This window comes from Equus asinus, chromosome 18 (assembly GCF_041296235.1).
Source record: "Equus asinus isolate D_3611 breed Donkey chromosome 18, EquAss-T2T_v2, whole genome shotgun sequence".
NCBI lineage: Eukaryota > Metazoa > Chordata > Mammalia > Perissodactyla > Equidae > Equus > Equus asinus.
In genome coordinates this window covers 30,824,316-30,844,052 of record NC_091807.1, presented here as the reverse complement: position 1 = coordinate 30,844,052, position 19,737 = coordinate 30,824,316, and the positions used below count along the sequence as shown (strand labels likewise).

Below are 19,737 nucleotides of genomic sequence, written 5' to 3'. Positions count from 1 at the left end.
CACTTTTTTGTATACTTTTGGCATTTGGAACCGTGTTGTGTTATGTATTCAAAAAAATAACATTAAGGCCGCAAAGACGAGAGGAGACCCACAAACTGAATAAAAACATAGGGCCGGCCCCGTGGCCAAGTGGTTAAGTTCTCGCGCTTCGCTCTGGCGGCCCAGGGTTTCGCTGGTTCAAGTCCTGGGCGCGGACATGGCACCGCTCATCAGGCCATGTTGAGGCGGCGTCCCACGTGCCACAACTAGAAGGACCCACAACTAAAAATATGCAACTATGTACTGGGGGGGCTTTGGGGAGAAAAAGCAAAAATAAAATCTTTTTTAAAAAAAAGACTGATTGAAAACAAAAATAAATAGACCGAATAGTATTTTAAATAAATAACATATCCACATAGAACGAAGGGAAAAAAACCTAATTGAAGTAACTTCTAACCACGGTACTTCATATACCCTCAGTCTTATAAACAAAAAGAACTTTGACATCATCTTGAACTCCACTGAGGAAGTCTGGCGTCTGTAGTGGAGACGAGTGGAGCGATTCTGAAACGACTTTGTTTGTATCATAGCATTAAGGGAAAAGACCAGCCTCCTCTCGCCCCATCTCACTCACTGCACCAGGGCTCATGCCTGTGGATTCCTTTAGGAGCCCACCTCAGCCACAAAGGCTTGTCATGGGCTGCTCACCCCTCACTGTGCAGATTAATCCAGCCTAGTCATTCATTCATTCGTTTGTTCATCCAACAAACACTGGCGTTAAAACTGTGAAAAAGACAGGGTCGGCCCTCACAGAGCTTATCTTTTAGTACAAGTAGACACTAAACGAGAAAACCAATCGGATTATTCCACATGATAGGTGCTACTGAGAAACAAAACAAGCTAACGGGAAAGAGGAGACGGCGGGCCGCAGCAGGTGCAAAGGGAACTACTTTAGACTAGCAGTCAGGAAACACTTCTCTGGGGAGGTGCCATATGAACTGAAACCTGAAGGGTAAGGAGCCAGCTATGTGCGGATCTAGATGAACTGCCTGACAGGAAGAGGAAATTCCAAGTGCAATGACCCTGAGACAAGAAGCCCGGCCCGTTTAAAGAACAGACACGAGGTCACTGCAACTGGAGTGTAAAAACTGAGGAAGAGAGCGGTGCAAAATAAGAGAAGGGGGAAAAAGCAAGAGCCAGATGATATTGGGCCTTACAGCCTTGGTAATGACTTGGGATTTCCTTCTCATTGGAGAGTTTTAAGCGGATTTACCTTTTACAAAGATTGTTTGGGTGCTGTTTGGAGACTGGAATCTAAGGTGGCAAGTGTGAAAGAGAGACTCCAGTCAGGATGCTCAACCGTGGGCCCAGGAGAGATGACAGATTAGGATGGGAGCAGTGGAGGCAGACAGAAGCGGCCAGACTGGGGATAAAGTCTGTAAATAGAGTCAAAAGTATATGCTGATGGAACGAATGTGTAGAGTGAGGAAAAGAGAGTAATCAAGCATGGCTCCTAGCAGCTGGACAGATGCTCAATGCCATGAACTGAGATGGGGAAGACTCAGGCATGGGGAGGCAGGTGGGGAGGAACAGGAGTCCTGGATGACTGGTTTTTAGTGAGTGAGTGTGGCAAATTGGTCGTGTTGGGGGTGGAAGGCCCTTCTGACACATAGTCAGAAGCATCCTAACATAGTGCATGTTACATAGCTGTTTGCCCTGCCCCCACGACCCATCCCTGAACCAGGTCAACAAGCTGTTCAAATCTTTGCCTGTATGTCTCCGGCTCCCTCCTCCTCTCTCAGGGCCCATTTCCAGGTGGGGCTCCCTCCCTCCCCTCCTTTCTCTCCTTAAAAGCCTCTAATCTCTACTTCTGTGGCCCCTACTCCCTCTAATTCCAAAGCCCTCATTCAACCTTTTTTCTTTCCTATACCTTCAAGGCTATTGTCCGTTCCCCTCTGCTTTCTTCTCTTCCCTCTCCACACCAGCCCAAGGCTGGAACAATTTTAAGCATTTAAGTTGCCAAAAGGATATATGATATTTGCCAGTTTCCTTCCAGTTCCTTACTAGTAAGACAATTTCTAGGAAGATGAATCATCTTTGGCCACTATTATAATTTGGCATTACACACACTGACTTGACTCTGTATTCTGAGAATTCAGGTTTTCCTTTATTCTTAATTGGAAATTGGACTGGACAGATAGGTAGACCCAAAGTATTAGTAGGTTAAAGTTCAAAAGTTCATCAAGGGGTTATATAGTTTTTACATGGAACAAAAATTAGAAAGTTTCCAACATATACTCCCCAGCAGTCCACATCACTCATCTATTTGAACCGAGGTCCAGAGCAAAGAAAGTAAGGCCCAAAGAGAGAGAGAGAGACTAGAAATAGTTCCAATCCAAAATTTTCTTCTTCCCCAGATGACTGACATCGAGACGGCCTAAAACCCAGACTCAAACCCTCTCCTGACCAAAAGGGGCACGCGCCTTCCCAGTGACCCCACCAGAAAAACCACCTGAGAACACAGAAGGAGCATGAGAGACAGAGAAGGAAAACTATTCCATTAGGTCAGCTGTTATTATTTATAACTTTAAAACCTAAATTTGAAAAGGTCAAGTATTGCCCAGGGTTACGAAGCGACCAAGCATCAGAGGCAGCGCGGAAGGATACTTCTCACCCATACTTTGCACTACTCTATTCCACCATCTTCCCAGCACATCTGTGCTTCAGGAAATTTTCGCTTATTTCCAAAGGGATTTCTTTTGAGAAAAGATACTTAGAGGCATGGTTTTCCCCCCGACTAGCAATTCTTGTCAAGAAAAATATGCCATCACAAATTTATTTAACAAAATGTCAGAAAAAATTAAAGACAAAGAACATTTTGATTTGACGTAAGACTGCCAATTCATCATCTGTATTGCTAATAAAAATTTTCACTATAAAAATATTAAGCTGCGGGGCCAGCTCCGTGGCCGTGTGGTTAGGTTCACACGCTCTGCTTCGATGGCCCAGGGTTTTGCCAGTTCAGATCCTGGGTGCAGACATGGCACTGCTCATCAGGCCACGCTGAGGCGGCATCCCACATGGCACAGCCAGAAGCAGTCACATCTAGGATATACAACTATGTACTGGGGGGCTTCAGAAAGAACAAGAAAAAAAAGGAAAAAAGAAAACGAAGATTGGCAACAGATGTTGGCTCAGGTGCCAATGCTCAGGTGCCAATCTTTAAAAAAAACAATATTAAGTTGGAAAAATGACTTTGGTATACTTAGCTAAAAACAGTTTGGAAAACTAACAAATGTTTTAATTGAAAAAAGTGAATTTACTAGATAATACTTTATTTTTCTCCATTACACTTATTAACGTGACAATTTTTATACTCCTATCGACTACCTCGTTCCACTAGATTACAATTTCTATGACAGTAGGAATTTTGTCTATTTTGTTCACTGCTGTATCCTCAGACCTACAACAGTCACTGACCCATAGCAGACATCTGATAAATATTTTTCCACTGCTGATTGAATAAATGCCAAGTGAGATTTTCTTACAGCAGAGTATTCATCATTAGACTGCTTTTTGAATGAACCTTCACAAATTGGGGAATAAAGCATAAAAGCAGAATTCAGTGGAGGAAGTTAAGCCTGGGAAAGGAAGGTTCCAGTCAGAGATCTTGACGATGGTGTGAAACATAAGCATACGCCAGAACGTAAAGCAAAAGAAGCTTGTTACAATTAACACAGATGTCACAAGTCTCTTGCATTTAAACTTAGGCACTTAATGGACAGGTCAGAGTCGTTGTGCTCACATGTCCATGAGTCCTTGTGCTCTCGCTTGCTCTCTCCTTCCCAGCCTTTTATTTTATTTTAAAAGTAACTCCAAAACTTTGGTCATCTGATTTTTCTAGCTCAAAGTAGATCAGAAGTTAGAGCTAAGGACGTCATCAGAGGACACTCACAAGCTGAGACGGCTGCAGCCAATATGCTGACAACCAGGAAAAAGAAAATAAAGCAGACACCAAAAACAGCACAGGAATCTGGTATCATTTAGTTTCCGTTCAAATATATCCATCCACAAATATATACAGATAATAAGTATATATATATATTTCCCATAGAAGTTTTGCTATTTCAGAACATAGTAAATGATTTTCACACTGATGACGCTCATAATCAAGCTTAAACTATGTTCTGTAGACCCTGCTTGAAGGCAACGAGGAACTACGTCAATCTTTGTTAATTTCCATAAAACTATAAAGAAAAAGACTGATCATTTGAGGGGACAAGCAATGAGTTGGACAACTGAGTTATGTGGAATATCCGGTCCCCAATGATGATAGCAGCTCTTTTTTGGGTTTCGTTCTGAAGGCCTATTATTCCACACCAACTCTTTTATTTACAGTTTGTCCACTAATCCTCTCAACAACCCTGTAAGCAAAGTACGTCTTCCCATTTTCTAGATTAGAAAACTGAGGTTAGAGATGATAAATACATGTTCCAAATCATAAAGACAGAAAATAGTACAGCTGGGATTCAAAGTCAGGTGTCAGACTACAAATCATGTGCTCTTTCTAGTACAGCAAGCTGCCTCCCCAACACTGAGGAGCCCGGGGATATGAAGATTAACTGTAAGAACCACACAGTGGGGGAAAATGTGGCTTCTTGGCAACAGAATTCCGCATAGCTCCCCAAAATCATAAACCTAGAACCCAAAACCATATCTGCCACCCTTTTTCACTCACTCTCTTTCCTTCCTGTGGTTTCAAAGGACTGAATGTGAATTTGTGATAGTTAATCAGGAATTCAACAATATTTATTATGCACCCTCCTTGTACAACATTGTAATAAACACTGGTTATTTCACTATTTCACTGGTTACTTCACAACGAACCCTCAAACATTTTCTTTACTTTTTATCCAATGAAACATACAGAACCATTACATTATAAAGCAAGAGATGTGGACGTTCAGATGAGTATGGGTGATGTGGATGAAGCCAAACAAACTGGTGAGAAAACAGCAAAACACAGATTTCACGACTGGAAATTCAACTTTGTGACAGTGTTATCTTGCAAATGTCACCACTTTTTTTTATTAGTCCCATATTAGAAAGATATTTTTTCAGAAGCATTTCTCAGGTAAGAAGCAGCAGAGTATTTCAGACTAGAGATATTTGTTCTCCTTCTATATGTTAAGAAATTATATTATCGGAATATTGTACTTTACCTTCTGCTTACATGAAGTTCCAACTTACCATATCTGTGCTAAAACAGGCTGAGGTAACCCAGATTGAAAAAAAAAGTTTCTAGCTTGATCACCTGCAAATCAAATGGAGAAAGTTTCAGAATAAACAACAGCTGACAAAAATTCTCTTACAGCAAAATTATAAAAATAAGAAAGAGGCTGGTACTCCTGTACATAATACATTGAACACATGATAAAAGCCAAATGGTAAGTCTATAAGTGACAGCAAAATGAACCCATCAGCATTTACTTTAGAACATAACACTTTAAAAAACCCCCTCCAAAGGGCAGGGGCAAACTGCCCATTTTCATTAATATGCTGTTAACTAAGATGGTGACAGCTACACATTAACGATGACGCGAATCTACAGGAATCTTCGGGAAACTGATGACCCATACTTCTACTTTATAAAAAAGTTCTTTGCTATTCCCAATATCCACGGTTCAAATTTTTGGCATTTCTAATACATTTATAGAGAATAAGTAATAAGGATTAAAAGAATCACATCAATTTGAGATTAAGAATTAATAAATTAAAGAGAACTATGAGACATACGCAAAAACAAGTCCCCAGGAAATCCAGATCCCATTTTTTCTAAAGCTAATTCCTGAAGAGTAATCAAACAGGAAAGATAATAGAAACGGCAAAGTACAAAAGGATCTTTGGGGACACAGCAATAAGAGAATTCCTTTTTTTTTTTCTCTTTAAATGTTCAGAATCTGTTAATTTACTTAAGTTTCCCAAGCCAGTTCAAGATGAGAATTAAGCAAGTGTTTTCACTCAGGAACCACAGTCTAATGCTACATTACTTAAAGAATGTGGTCCATTCATCTTAACCAGTTTCCATCACCAGGGACATGCCTGAAACGAGTGACCTGACATCCATCAGAGACTGCAAACAGGCTTGAACGCATCACAGGAAACACAACTGTAAACATACAGGCTCAAGGCTAAGACAATCAGGGAAAAGGTCCCCTCGGTCATATGTGCCCACCTTATCTCTGCATAACAGGTTTCCCACAGATATATGCACTACTGATAAGTAAAAATACTGACTCCAATTACCAGTAATAAATCCAGATATTGGTTTTAAACTATGGAACTGTTGATCATGCTTCGCTCTTTCCTCTGCAGTTATGGTCCAGATATCCAGGCTGCCTACAATCCAAAGAAAACACAAAGAAATTATTCAGTGAGAACACAAAGCACTCCCACACACTATTTCCACAGTACTTTAAGATTCCGTCAACACATTATAAATGATTTGATAAATTAACATCCGTTTGTCCTTGGGAGTTATGCATATAAAGTTAGAAAATAAAAAAGAAAGTCATTGGCACAAATTCTTTTTTTAAAAACTTGTCTTATAGTCCTGTAGTTAGCAGGACTGTAGAAAGACATGCTAAGTTAATAAACTACAATTTATTTACATAAACTTAAGCAATAGACTAATTTAAAACTGCATTTCCAGATGTCTTAAATGCTACAGGTGAAAGTTACAGGAAAAGTTGGTTTCACAATTAGTATCCTATGCAATTGCATGAAAATCTTTTTGGAGTGATAACAATATCCAAATACTGGATTGTTGTGATGGTTGCACAACTCTGTAAATTTACTAAAAATATAGTATGTCAATTATACCCCACTGAAGCTGTTTTTAAAAATGGGTATGCTGAAAAAAAACGATGGCAAACCAAAGTGAATGGGATTTAAGCTCTCCTTCAGTTTCAGGTCTCAGACTGACCACATGTCCCCTCATTTCTGAGATCTTCCTCACCTTAGTCTTAGGTCTCCTCAAACAAATTCACCAAAGTAATTATAGATTACAAGGGTGAAGGCTTTCAAAACTTCAGACACTTTCCAAGATGGTGGCAGCAGGCAATATGTATGTTTCACACAAAATGCAAATGTGCCTAGCACAAAAGCAAAACGTCTAAACATCACATCTCCCCTCACTACAGGGTCTGGGATAACAGCGACAGGTAGAGTGGCAAGTCATTGAGTCCCTGGAAACATATGTATTGAACGCCTTGTGTGTGCCAGGCAATGTGTTACACATTAGGGATAAATGGTGATGGAGACAGGCCTTTCAGTCCTGCAGTTTCTAGAAGGGATTTTTTATTGCCCTGTCAGAATTCATCCCTGGAACTATAAACAAAATCAAAACCAAAAAAAAAAAACCCTTGCTCAATAAATAAGAAGCGGGATGAAAACAAAACACAAAATAACGCAATAACGCTAAGGTTTTGAAAGGTTTGCAGACTTCTGTATTAGAATCCCACAGGGGCTTTTACAGATGTGAGCAGAGGAACAGCGCTTGTGTCTCCTTACTCTCTTCACGATGACTGGAGCAGACAGCTGCCAAGAGTAATCCATTAATAGGCCACATTCTTTTTGAAAATAAAAAAAATTAGTTGGCCAGCAGGCAAAAACAGTACTTAACACTTTCGTAATAATGTTAGGAAAAACTACCTGAAAAATACATTTTATGTAGACTGATATGTTTCAAGCAGATAAAGTAAAACAAACAAAAATGCCATACTCCAAATTGAATTTTCAGAAAAAGTATAGAATAAATGACCCAGTCACTTCAACAAATAAATTACAAAGAAAAGAACAGATGGAGGGAGAATTCAGTAACGAAGGGGCTTCGAAGATGCTTGGACTCACTGCCATATACGTCTCTTGTTTGGATCCTGTATTTGAACAAACAAACTATAACAAAAAAAATCTAAACATTATCAGGGAAGTTTTCACACTGACTTGATAGCTGAGGGCATTAAGGACGTACTGTAAATTTTATAAGTGTAATGTGGGATCGTACTTATGTCTTCAAAAGTGTTATCTTTTAGAAACACGTACTAAAATATTTGTGGATGAAACAATATGATGCCTGAGAGTTGCTCAAAAGAATACAGATGAAACAATGTTGGCCATGAGTTGATTATCATTTAAACTAAATGAAGGATACACAGATGATGGGTTGATTCTATTATTCCCCCTACTTACGTGTGTATTTGAAATTTGCCATAATACTGAGCTTTTTAAAATATGGTTTCAAAGTACATTAAAAAAGGAAAATCTTTACAAACTTACCACCAAAAGGTGTTGGAAACTGAGCCATGGTTCTGTTCCTTTTACCTTTCTAATGGACGCCTGTAATTGAAACGCAACATATAAGTTTATGAAAACTTCACTCCTGTAGACATATAAACACACTAACATGTTGTCTTTAATGATGAGAAGACTGACACCAAAGCTAAGGTAAAGCACTACAAATGAAAGTTAAACTAAGGGGTTCATTCATTCATTCTCTGCGCAGTTTCTTAGTGTTGGGTACAATAATGTGCACTGAGGAATGCTGATGAAAGATTCTCTGGCAATAAGAAGCTTTCAGTCTGGTAAGTAATACCACTAGTTCAGGAGAGCCTATTACATCATTAATGTTGTATTTGTTCCGTTTTAAATATTTCTTCTTCTTAACCGTCTACACATACTAGTTCATCTGCTTGCTGGTCACAACAACTGCTTTTTGTTTTTTTGTTTGTTTTTTGATGAGGAAGATTGGCCCTGAGCTAACATCTGTTGTCAATCTTCCTCTATTTTGTGTGTGGGACGCTGCCACAGAATGGCTTGATGAGTAGTACCTAGGTCCATGCCGGGGATCCTAACTAGAGAACCCTGGGCTGCCAAAGCAGAGCGCACGAACTTAACCACTACATCACCGGGCCAGCCCCAAGAACTGCTCCTTTTAATGAGCACTCAGTACATGCTGCCCACTGTACTAGGTGATCTATAGGTCTTATCTCTTCCCTGTCATCACAGCCCTTGGAGATAGGGACTCTTATTACCATCCTTACATTGCAGATGAGGAAAATGAGAATCAGAGAGGTGAGGTGATTAGAGCAATGTCACACAGTTGGTAACCCAGCTGGATTTGAGCAGGGACAGCAAACTCCACAGCCTGTGTCCCACCTGTGAAAAACACTATCTGCAACTGCAGCTCAAAGACTCTGAGAAAGGCTGTACACAATGCGTGTTACACTAGCATCTGCCCAGAATACCAAACAGCAACCCAAGGCTCCAAAATTCTCCACAGGCATCACTCGTTCATGAACAGCCAATGTGAAACCAAGCCAGGCCTCTTCCCCAACTAAAATAATGCAAACTTAATGAGTATTTTTTCCTATGCTTAATTTAACAACAGTGGTAAATGTGTATAGTTAAAAATGAATACTAAATAGTCAGCGAAAACACTTAGATAAATTTAGATTTCAAAAAAGTAGTCCCTTGCCCTCATCCTCCTCAATTTCATATTCAATCTGTTCCCGCATTTTTTTTTTTAATTGACACAACAATGTCTTTTACTCTCCTAATTTTGGGGGGTTTATTTTGCTCTTTAGTTTTCTTCGGTTTCTTGCATGATTCGATTCCTTGTTTGTTGGCTCATTGTTTTGGGTCTTTCTCTTTCACTTTTGAGACTTTCCTCAGACATCTGGTGATCCCCAGGTGTTTCTTCATATTTAGGAGGGAGGCACTAAAAGAATGCTCAGAAGCTGGGTGTGGGTGGCACGTTTGCTGACTGACGGGCTTGTCCATACAATGATCAGATATATACCCAGTCACCTTCTCATTGGGAGACCTCCAAATGTCAGTAAGCAGAGGTCTTTTCATCGAAGCTGTTCAGTCTTGCCAGAGAGAATGAAGTGTAGGGGAGGGCAGAGAGAACACACATCTAGCTACTGGCTTCTGGGGAGGAGTGGAGAAGGGAGAAGGAGGTGAGGGGCCTACACTTCAGTGTGCAGACTTGTCCATAATCCCTTTATTTTCAGCCCCATGCTTCACCCCTCTAATCTGAAGCATCTCTGGTTCCAGTGTTCTTCCCATCTGCCCAGAAGGAAGGGGACGGAAGTGAGTCACCTGTCTGCTGAGGGTGTAGAAGAAGGTGGTCAAAGACCTGGACACAGATTTTTAAAGAATTTCCAATTTCAGCTGCAAAACTGACCTCTGCCTTTGGGAGTACCTGGAGCCCCCAAGCACTCTGAAGCCCGTGCAGACATTCCTGGGGCGAGCTGGCTTGTCCCACATCTTCATCACCCCCTGTAGGCACTAGGTTGTATCCTCCTCTGAACCCAGTTACCACTCCTCCATTTACTCTCTGTTACCAAAAAATGGTTAAAACCTTTTGTCACTGTCTCCTCCACCATTATCTTTTTCCTTATGAGTTAACATCTTTTATGCTTCCTTTGTGATTATACATACATATATATAGTTATTGTTGTTGAGGAATATCAGCCCTGATCTACTATCTGCTGCCAATCTTCCTCTTTTTGCCTGAGGAAGACTGTCCCAGAGCTGACATCTGTTCCAACCTTCCTCTATTTTATGATTATAGCCAACTTTAGGGAAGGAGAAAACACATGTGGTCCAGGCACCATCTTTAACAGGAGGTCTGTGACTACAGTTTTGAAGCAGGCTGCTTCTCACGGCCAGTTCCCTTTAGAAGCTGCAGCTGCTATTCTCTTCTTCCACTGTTTCTCAGTCAATACAGCACGTGGGCAAGCTTGATAATTCTCCAAAAGATTTCAGTGTGTTTTACCTCACTCCACATTCATAATGTTCTCAAAATTGACAAGTCATACATCTTTTTATTGAGCTCTACAAAAATGGCAAGCTCTTAATTTTAAAAGCATAATAACACAAATATTTAACACATGTAAGGTGAGAATACATTCTGTTCTGTTTTACTTCCATTCTTTACTGTGTATTGCAAAATCAAGAAAAGTTATTGATTTATCTTCCTTATACCCAGCCACTTTACCACATTTTCTTACTGGTGCTAAGTCTTCCAGATGAGTCTCTTAGGTTTTCTAGAACTATATCTTCTGGAAATAAAGAATTTAGCCTTATGTTACTAGCCCAAATCAATAAAACTAAGCTATATAATAGTAGTGATAGCAGGAATTTTCACACTGTCCTTGATTCTCATGTCTTGGTTTTGGTATTTCATAATTTAATATATTTGTTTGTTGTTGTGTTTAGGTAAATAGTCTTTATCATGTTTTTGTTGTTGTTGTTGTTTTGGTTTGGGTTTTTTTGTTTTGTTTTATGGTGAGGAAGATTTGCCCTGAGCTAACATCTGTTGCCAATTTTCCTCACTTTTTGCTTGAGGAAGATTTGCCCTGAGCTAACATCTGTGCCAGTCTTCCTCTATCTTGGATGGGGGTCGCCATCACAGCATGGCCACTGACAAGTGGTGTAGGTCCACGCCCAGGAACTGAATCTGGGCTGCTGAAGCAGAATGCGCTGAAAACCACTAGACCATGGGGCCAGCCCTGACTTTACCACATTTAGGTAGTTTCCTTCTATTCCTGTTTGACTTAAAATTTTTATTAGGAATGGCTGTTAAATTTTTTTCAGAAGCTTTTTTTTTATCCAATGAGATAACCACGTATTTCTCCTTTAATTAACATATTATATTATAGTGATGTATTTCCTAACATAAATTATCCTAGCATTTATGTAATAAACCCAATTCAGATATGCATGTTATTCTTTTACTGCACAGTTAGGTCCCACTTGCTAATATTTTCTTTAGAATTTTTGCTTAGGAAAATGTTATGCATAATTCTATGCATTAAAGTGGAGAACAAGAGAAAACGGATGCATTTCTACCTCAATATAAACTTCCAAAATTATCTTTAAAAAGGTATAACACTTTAACAGACCACAGAAATAACTGGAAATGTAAAGATATAACATTAAAAAGATACCAAGAAAAATTATTTTAGAGACGAGTGTGAACTAATCTTCAACAAATAATTCCTTTTACCTAAAACCATTCCCCAGAGAAAGACTGAACACTGCTCAATTTATTTCATGAAGCTATCATAATCTTAATACCAAACTATGAGAACAAAAGCATAAAAATAGGCTATTTCCACCAACATATATATAGATATAATAATTCTATATCTTACTTTAAATATTTCACAGTTATATTGAGAAGGTCACAGCTAGATATAAGTCTATGGTCCAAAGTATATTTTAATCATCAGCAGCTCCTTGCAAAGCATTTAAGAGTATTTGCTGTTTACCATCCTTCCTAGAGTTCAGAAGATAAGTCCCCATCCTATGTGAATCTCTTCCCCAAAAGCCTCCACCTTAGACTCAATTAGACCCAATTTATCTTCTGGCCCTTGTGACCTCCCTCTCTGCTTCCTCTTCATCTTACATCCATTAGTGATAAGTGAATGGACTGCTGATTCCAACCTATGTCCTACACCTGTTATCCAATGCCCTTCTCTCTCTTCCCCTCCCTAATTAAAGCCCTGTCCCTTAAGTGTCACTGGCCCCAGCTGGATATTGGTTAAGGAATCAATCTAACGAAAACTAAATCACTTTGAGGTGTGAATGAAGATGTACCTTCCAGGCTTATTCACTAACACAAAAGTCCAAATGCTTGTTTAAGGATGAGGCTGGAACATTCCCACATACCATTCTTCTAACCGCAGCTCCTAGGGAACCCCAGACAGAAGCAGTAACATGAAGATGAAGCAATTGGATCAGAGTTTCCCATCCTACCTCAATTCTATGCCACACAGGCAAACCACGGTGATGACATCTTGGCTTAAGGTGTTTGGCTTCTAATTTTTTTTAATACACATTTGTTGTATGTATTACTGTAATTTGACAAAATAAAATAAAGGGCCACAATATTTTTTTAAAATACCACATATCTAAGACTTTTAAAAGTCACAAACCAGGGCCAGCCTGGTGGCACAGCAATTACATTCGCGTGCTCCGCTTTGGTGGCCAGGGGTTCGTGGGTTTGGATCCCAGGCAGGGACCTAGACACCGTTCACCAAGCCATGCTGTAGCAGCGTCCCACATACAAAATAGAGGAAGACTGCCATAGATGTTAACTCAGTGACAATCTTCCTCAAGCAAAAAGAGGAAGATTGGCAACAATTGTTAGTTTACGGCCAATCTTCCTCACCAAAAAAATAAAATAAAATAAAGCTCGCAAACCAGAGTTCTGGTTCGATATAGTGGCATAAACCCACTATAGCCTCTCTGTCCCACTTAAAATGAAAAACTCTGGGCAAAACTTAAAAAGGTAACTATCTGAGGACAATAAGAAGTAAAGAAAAGGCGACAGATTTTGGAAGAGAGTCAAAAGTTTCCCCCATTTTTGTTCACTTTTCTCGAGCAGCTCTGCCCCAAGGGTGAGCCCAGTTATGGGGTTATGCAATGAAGCAGAGGTGGGAAGAGTAAAACTCATAGAAACCAAGTCTTTCTGGCCAAAGGACCTAAAAAAAAACCTCCTACAAGTCTCAAATTCACACCTGAGCCATAGAAATGCAGGACAGACCACAAGTAGCAGAGCAAAGGTCTGGAAAACTAATCTGGGAACGTCCACAGACAGCAGACAGAACTTGTAGTTTGAATCAAATCAGGATGAAAACCTGCTAAAACAAAAAACAACACTGTGCAGAGAATTAGCACAGCACACAGAACCTAAACATGGAATTCACAATGTCCAAGATACAACCCAAAACTACCTGACACACAAAGAACTAGGAAAATCTCACAAATTTTCAAACAAAACAAAAACCCCTGTAATCAACAGACGCCAATTCCTAGATGATACACATGTTGAAATTATCATGAAGACCTTAGAGCAGCTGTTACCTCTATGGTCCATTAGATAAAGGTAAATACAAATGAAATGACTGGAAGGATAGAAATTCTCAGCAGAGAAGGAAAAACTAGTTTAAAAAGAATCAAATGGAAATTCTGGAAAGTTAAATCTTTAGGAATGAAGGAAGAGCAATAGAAATGGTAAATATCTTGGTAAATACAAATTTATTTTTTCCTGCAAAGTTCTTTAAGATGCATAGACTGTTGAAAGCAAACAGTCTAGTGGGGTTTTCAGTATACATAAATGTAACACATACGACAGCCATAACATAAAGGTCTGTGGGGTGGCAGGAAGGGGCTTACATGGCTGCAAACATTCTACATTTTACCTGAAGTGACACAATAGTAACTCTAGACTATGAAAAGTAGGTAAGTATTTAATGGCTGGAGGAACTACTTAAAGAAAAACACATATAGCCAAAGAAATACAGCCAGAAAGTCAATAGATAAACGAAAACCCAACGTTAAAAATTACTCAGATAACTCGAAGAAGTCAGGAAAGGAGGACCAGAAGAACAGAAAAACAGAGAGGACAAACGAAACAATCAAACGGTAGAGCTAATTCTAATGTACAAATAATTACATTAAACGTTAACAGTTTAGACACTAAAGTGCACAATAACCTAGAAAAAGAAAAGCAATGTAAACAAGGAGGAGAAAAAAGGAAACAATAAGAAGACAAGCAGATATGAAAGAAATTTTTTAAAAGACAGGCAAAGGAGCCGGCCCCATGGCCAAGTGGTTAAGTTCACTCGATCCACTTTGGTGGCCCAGGGTTTTGCTGGTGTGGACCCTGGGCATGGGCCTAGTATCACTCATCAAGCCATGCTCAGGTGGCATCTCACCTAACAGAGCCAGAAGGACCTACAACTAGAATATACAACTACATACTGGGGGACTTTGGGGCAAAGAAGAAGGAAAAAAAGATTGGCAACAGATGTTAGCTCAGGTACCAATTTTTAAAAATAAATAAATAAAAATTTTTTAAAAAAGGACAGACAATAGAGAGAATTAATGAAACCAAAATCTGGTTCCTTAAAAAAAAAAATTTGACAAATCACTAGCTAGACTGATTAAAAGAGAGAGAGAACACAAATCATATCAGAAATGAAATGAAAGTCATTACCATCAATCCTACAAACATTAAAAAGATAAGAAATATGAGAAACAACTTTATGCCGACCAATGTGCAATGTGGGTACACAAATTTCTTGGAAAATAAAATTTACTAAAATTGATATGAGGAAATAAAATATATGAATACTCCCATACTTACTAAAGAAACTGATTTTATTAATAGAACCCTTCCCCAAAAAGAAAGCTGTAGTCTCAGATGGTTTCACCAGTAATTTTATCAAACATTCAGGAAGAAATAACACAAAAATTATGGAAACTTTTGCAAACAATACATGGATCAGTGCCCAACTCATTTTTTGAGGCCAGCATAACACTAATACCTGACAAATAATAAAACATGGCCAAGTAGGGTGAATCCTAGAAATACAAGGTTTGTTTGCATTTGAAAATCAATTAATGTAATTTAGCATATTAAGAGAATAAAGCAGAAAATCATATGATCATTTTAATAAATACGGAAAAAATCTTTTCACAAGACAACACCCAGTAATGATAAAAACTCTCAGAAAACTAGGATCAGCAGGAAACTTCCTCAAACAGATACAGGGCATCTATGAAAATCTACAGCTAAGACCATAGTTAATGGTTAAAGACTGAATTTCTCCCTCTGAGATCAGGAAGAAGGCCAGGATATCTGCTTTTACCAATTCTATTCAACATTGTTGTGAAGGTTCTAGCCACTGAAATAAGGTAAGAAAAACAAACAAAAATATAGGCACAAAGATTGGAAAAGAAAAAGTAAAACTCTCCTTATTTACTGATAATTGTTTATAGAGAAAATCCCAGGGAATCTACAAAATACTATAATAATAAGTGAATTTAACAAAATTCTGTGATTTTGCAAAGTAATTTAGCAAAACTGCAGGATAAAGGGTTAATGTATTAAAATCAACTGAATTCTTATGCACTAGAAACAAGTAATTGGAAAGTGAAATCAGATAAAGAATCCCATTTAATTGGTACTGCCAAAAAATGCAAAAGCCCTAGGTATAAATTTAACAGAAGACATTCAAGGCTTCTAGATTGAAAACTGCAAAATATGGGTAAAAAAAATTAATGACAACCTAAACAAATGGAGAGAGACACTATGTTCATGGATTGGAAGATTCAATAGTGTTAAATGGCAATTCTCTCCACTTGGATCTGTATATTCAAGGCAATCCCAATCAAAACTGCAGCTGGCTTTTTAGGAGAAATTGGCAAGCTGATACTAAAATTTACATGGAGATGCAACGGACTTAGCATAATCAGAGTGATTTAAAAAAAAACAAAAAATTGGAGGATTTACCCTACTTGATTTCAAGATTCACCATAAAGCAACAGTAACCAAGACCTTTTGGTACTGGTGTAAAGGCAGACATACGAGATCAATGGAACAGAAAAGAAGGGTTCAGAAATACTTACACACGTCTGGTGAATTCATTTTTGGTAAAGTGGCAAAGGCAAATCACTGGAGGGAAAAAGTCTTTTCAACAAACCGAAGCGGATCAACTGGATATCCATGTAGGGAAAAAGAGAACATTGACCCTTACTTCCTATTATGCGCAAAAATTAACTCAAAATGAATCAAGATTTAAAAATTTAAATTGAGACTAATTCAAAACCATCAAGTTTTATGTAAAAATTCTAAAAGATGGGAGAATATTTTCACAACCTTGGACTAGACAACAATTTCTCAGAATTTCACAAATAAGTATTTTTTATTTTTTAAAAAGGTAGAGAGTAGGGGGAATTGGGCTTCATCAAAATGAAATGTTAACCCTTGAAAAGATGCCATTAAGAAAGCAAAAAAGTAAGCCATAGAGTGGGAGAAATCATGTGCAAGACATACATCAGACAAAGGAACTGTGTTCAGAATATGTAAAGAACTCTTACAACTGAAAAATAATAAGACAAATAACTCAGTAAGGAAATGAATAAAAGATGTGAACAGACACTTCACAAAATAACTTACAGAAATGGCCAATAAACACATGAAAAGATGCTCAACATCTTTAGCCATTAGGGAAACTAAAGTGCAATAATGTGCCACTGTATTTCCACTAGAATGGCAAACAAGAAAAAGACTGATGATACCAAATGCTGGCAAGGACGTGGAGCAGCCGGACTCTCATACTCTGCTGCTGGGAATGTAAAATGGTACAGCCACTATGGAAAACTTACACAACTACCATTCAACCCTGCCACTCTACTTCTAGGTATTTAGCTAAGAGAAATGAAAATTTACGTCCACACAAAGATTTCTACACAAGCAAGAATATCAGTTTTATTTTTAAGAGCCAAAAACTAGAAACCTAAATGTCAATCGATTGATGAATGGTTAAACAGTGATATACCCATACAATGAAATACTACTTAGCAATACCAAGGAACCAACTGTGCTACAAGCAATAACATGCATGAATGTCAAAATTACAATGCTAAGTGAAAGAAGCCAGGTATATATATACATATGCATTTTTGTAAAAATTCTAGAAAACATAAACTGATCTACAGTGACAGAAAACCTATCAGAGGTTGCCAGGAGACAGTGGAGGAAGAGGCAGATTACAAAATTACAAAGATGGGCAAGGAAACTTGTAGGAGAACAGTGATGGTTTCACAGGTATCTGCATATGTCCAAACTGATCAAACTACACTTTGAATATATGCGGTTCAGGGGCGGGCCCAGTGGCACAGCGGTTACGTGCACATGTTCCGCTGTGGCGGCACGGGGTTCGCCAGTTCGGATCCCAGGTGCGGACATGGCACGGTTTCGCAAGCCATGCTGTGGTAGGCCTCCCACATATAAAGGAGAGGAAGATGGGCATGGATGTTAGCTCAGGGCCAGTCTTCCTCAGCAAAAAAAAAGAAGAGGATTGACAGCAGATGTTAGCTCAGGGCTAATCTTCTTCTTCAAAAAAAAAAATATATATATGCAGTTCAGTGTACTTCAATTATATCTCAAAAAAAAAGTCACAGGCCACAGAGAAAATACTAAGAATAAAAACCAAGAGTTTTGCAATCCTAGCAATTCAATACAAATTAGAATATCTATGTTGGTATATCCTCTGAGAGAAGTAGCTATTCCCAATAACTCTCAACAAGTATTTTATCTTTAAAACAACAAAACAAGACTCAACTTTAAGCTCACCTTAAAAACTTAATTGAACTGATAGAACAAATGATGGACAATAGGCTTTTGAGCAAGAATGTTTAATAAAATTAAGCGGTAGAACTCAGATTATGATTATGAATTCCCAATAACATTATTTAGTGGAGTTGACAAAGAGAAATTTTCTTTTTAAAAAGTTTTTTTCCGTAGAAGTGGGCTGGGGTATGGCATAGTCTATGTTGAAACCAAAATATTTTACTAGAATACACAAATTATTCATATTAAATTCAAGGTGCCTGTATATTTTGTAAAAAATGCCCTTTAATAAAAACACAAAGACCAGTGACTTTCTAAAGACTTTTATGACCAAATAACAAATGCACCTAACAGGTATATTCTGATTTTATATTTCCCTTAAGTGGGAAAAAAGTCTGGAAAGTATAGAATAAAAATCAGATATTCTTAAAAAATGCCACCAATTAAAAACTGGTCCACCTCTGTAAAAACAGATCAAATTCCGCATATATCCTAATGCAGATTAAGTGAAAAAAAAGAGAATATCAAAGTATTCTTAAGTACATGAACAAAATTTGAATATAACAGAGGACTGGGTATGAAGCCTCACAGAATCAGCATTTGATTTCTGTGAGAAAATATATACACCCCAAGAGGCAAATCATAAAGGCTGTTCAGAAAAACAAATTAAAACTGCATTCACTGCCATAACTAATAGATAAATTAAAATATATAGTTAAAATAAGACACACATTAAGAATGACATGAAGTAAGAGTATTTGACTGGATATTTCATCAAGGCCTTTCCATTTAAATTTCCAGACTATAAATCCTTCAGGATTTAGCCAAATTTTCAAATATTAAGGTAATTGGGAAAAAAGTTGGTTTTTTTTAATTTCAAGTCCGAGCATTAGTATATTTAATATTTTCATATTCTTCTCATTTATGACCAGATTATCATCTATTTAGAGCTTACTTGAAAATCAGCCTTTACATCTTTCAAAGATTTCCTCTCTCCAAAGTCTTATTCATTTACTCAGAAAAAGGTTTCATTCCCATGGACAACACAAAGCTATATTGATCCAACATATAAACAACAGGCTTGTGCTGTGATTTTTATCTCCTAATTAAAGCATTTTAAGATTATCTTAAAAGAGCTGATTTCTAAGTCCTTATCTCATTCAAAAGACATCTTGAAGCTTTACTCCCAGAATCAGAGATAATAGTCTATATTATGCCAAAATTATGGCTTCAGTGAGGACTTACTGGCGTGATCCTTGCTATTGAGGAGTTTACAATTAACTCATTCAACTCAATAGCAAAAAAAAAATAACCCAATTAAAAAATGGGCAAAGGGGGGCTGGCCTGGTGGTTCAGTGGTTAAGTACACACATTTCGCTTCGGTGGCCCGGGATTCACCAGTTCCGACCCTGACAAAAAGCCATGCTGTGGTAGGCGTCCCATGTATAAAGTAGAGGAAGCTGGGCACAGATGTTAGCTTAGGGCCAGTCTTCCTCAGCAAAAAGAGGAGGATTGGCAGCAGATGTTAGCTCAGGGCTACTCTTCCC

General features: G+C 38.2%; 1 protein-coding gene across 12 annotated transcripts in view; it reads right to left on the bottom strand.

Moving 5' to 3' along the window:
• ITSN1 (intersectin 1) overlaps positions 1 to 19,737 on the bottom strand; it is a 204,291-nt gene that overhangs the window by 137,472 nt on the left and 47,082 nt on the right. For 11 of the 12 annotated variants that reach the window (XR_011495392.1, XM_070488809.1, XM_070488815.1 and 8 more), the window contains 3 exons: positions 8,317 to 8,376; positions 6,286 to 6,378; positions 5,230 to 5,293 (listed from right to left, as the gene is read on the bottom strand). Coding sequence is in view for 11 of the 12 variants with exons in the window: in XM_070488809.1 (XP_070344910.1) it covers positions 5,230 to 5,293; positions 6,286 to 6,378; positions 8,317 to 8,344 (185 nt within the window). In the remaining variant the exon portion in view is untranslated. Of the gene's footprint in view, positions 1 to 5,229; positions 5,294 to 6,285; positions 6,379 to 8,316; positions 8,377 to 16,464; positions 16,552 to 19,737 lie in introns of all 12 variants that reach the window. The other variant, XM_070488813.1, reaches the window with a different exon arrangement.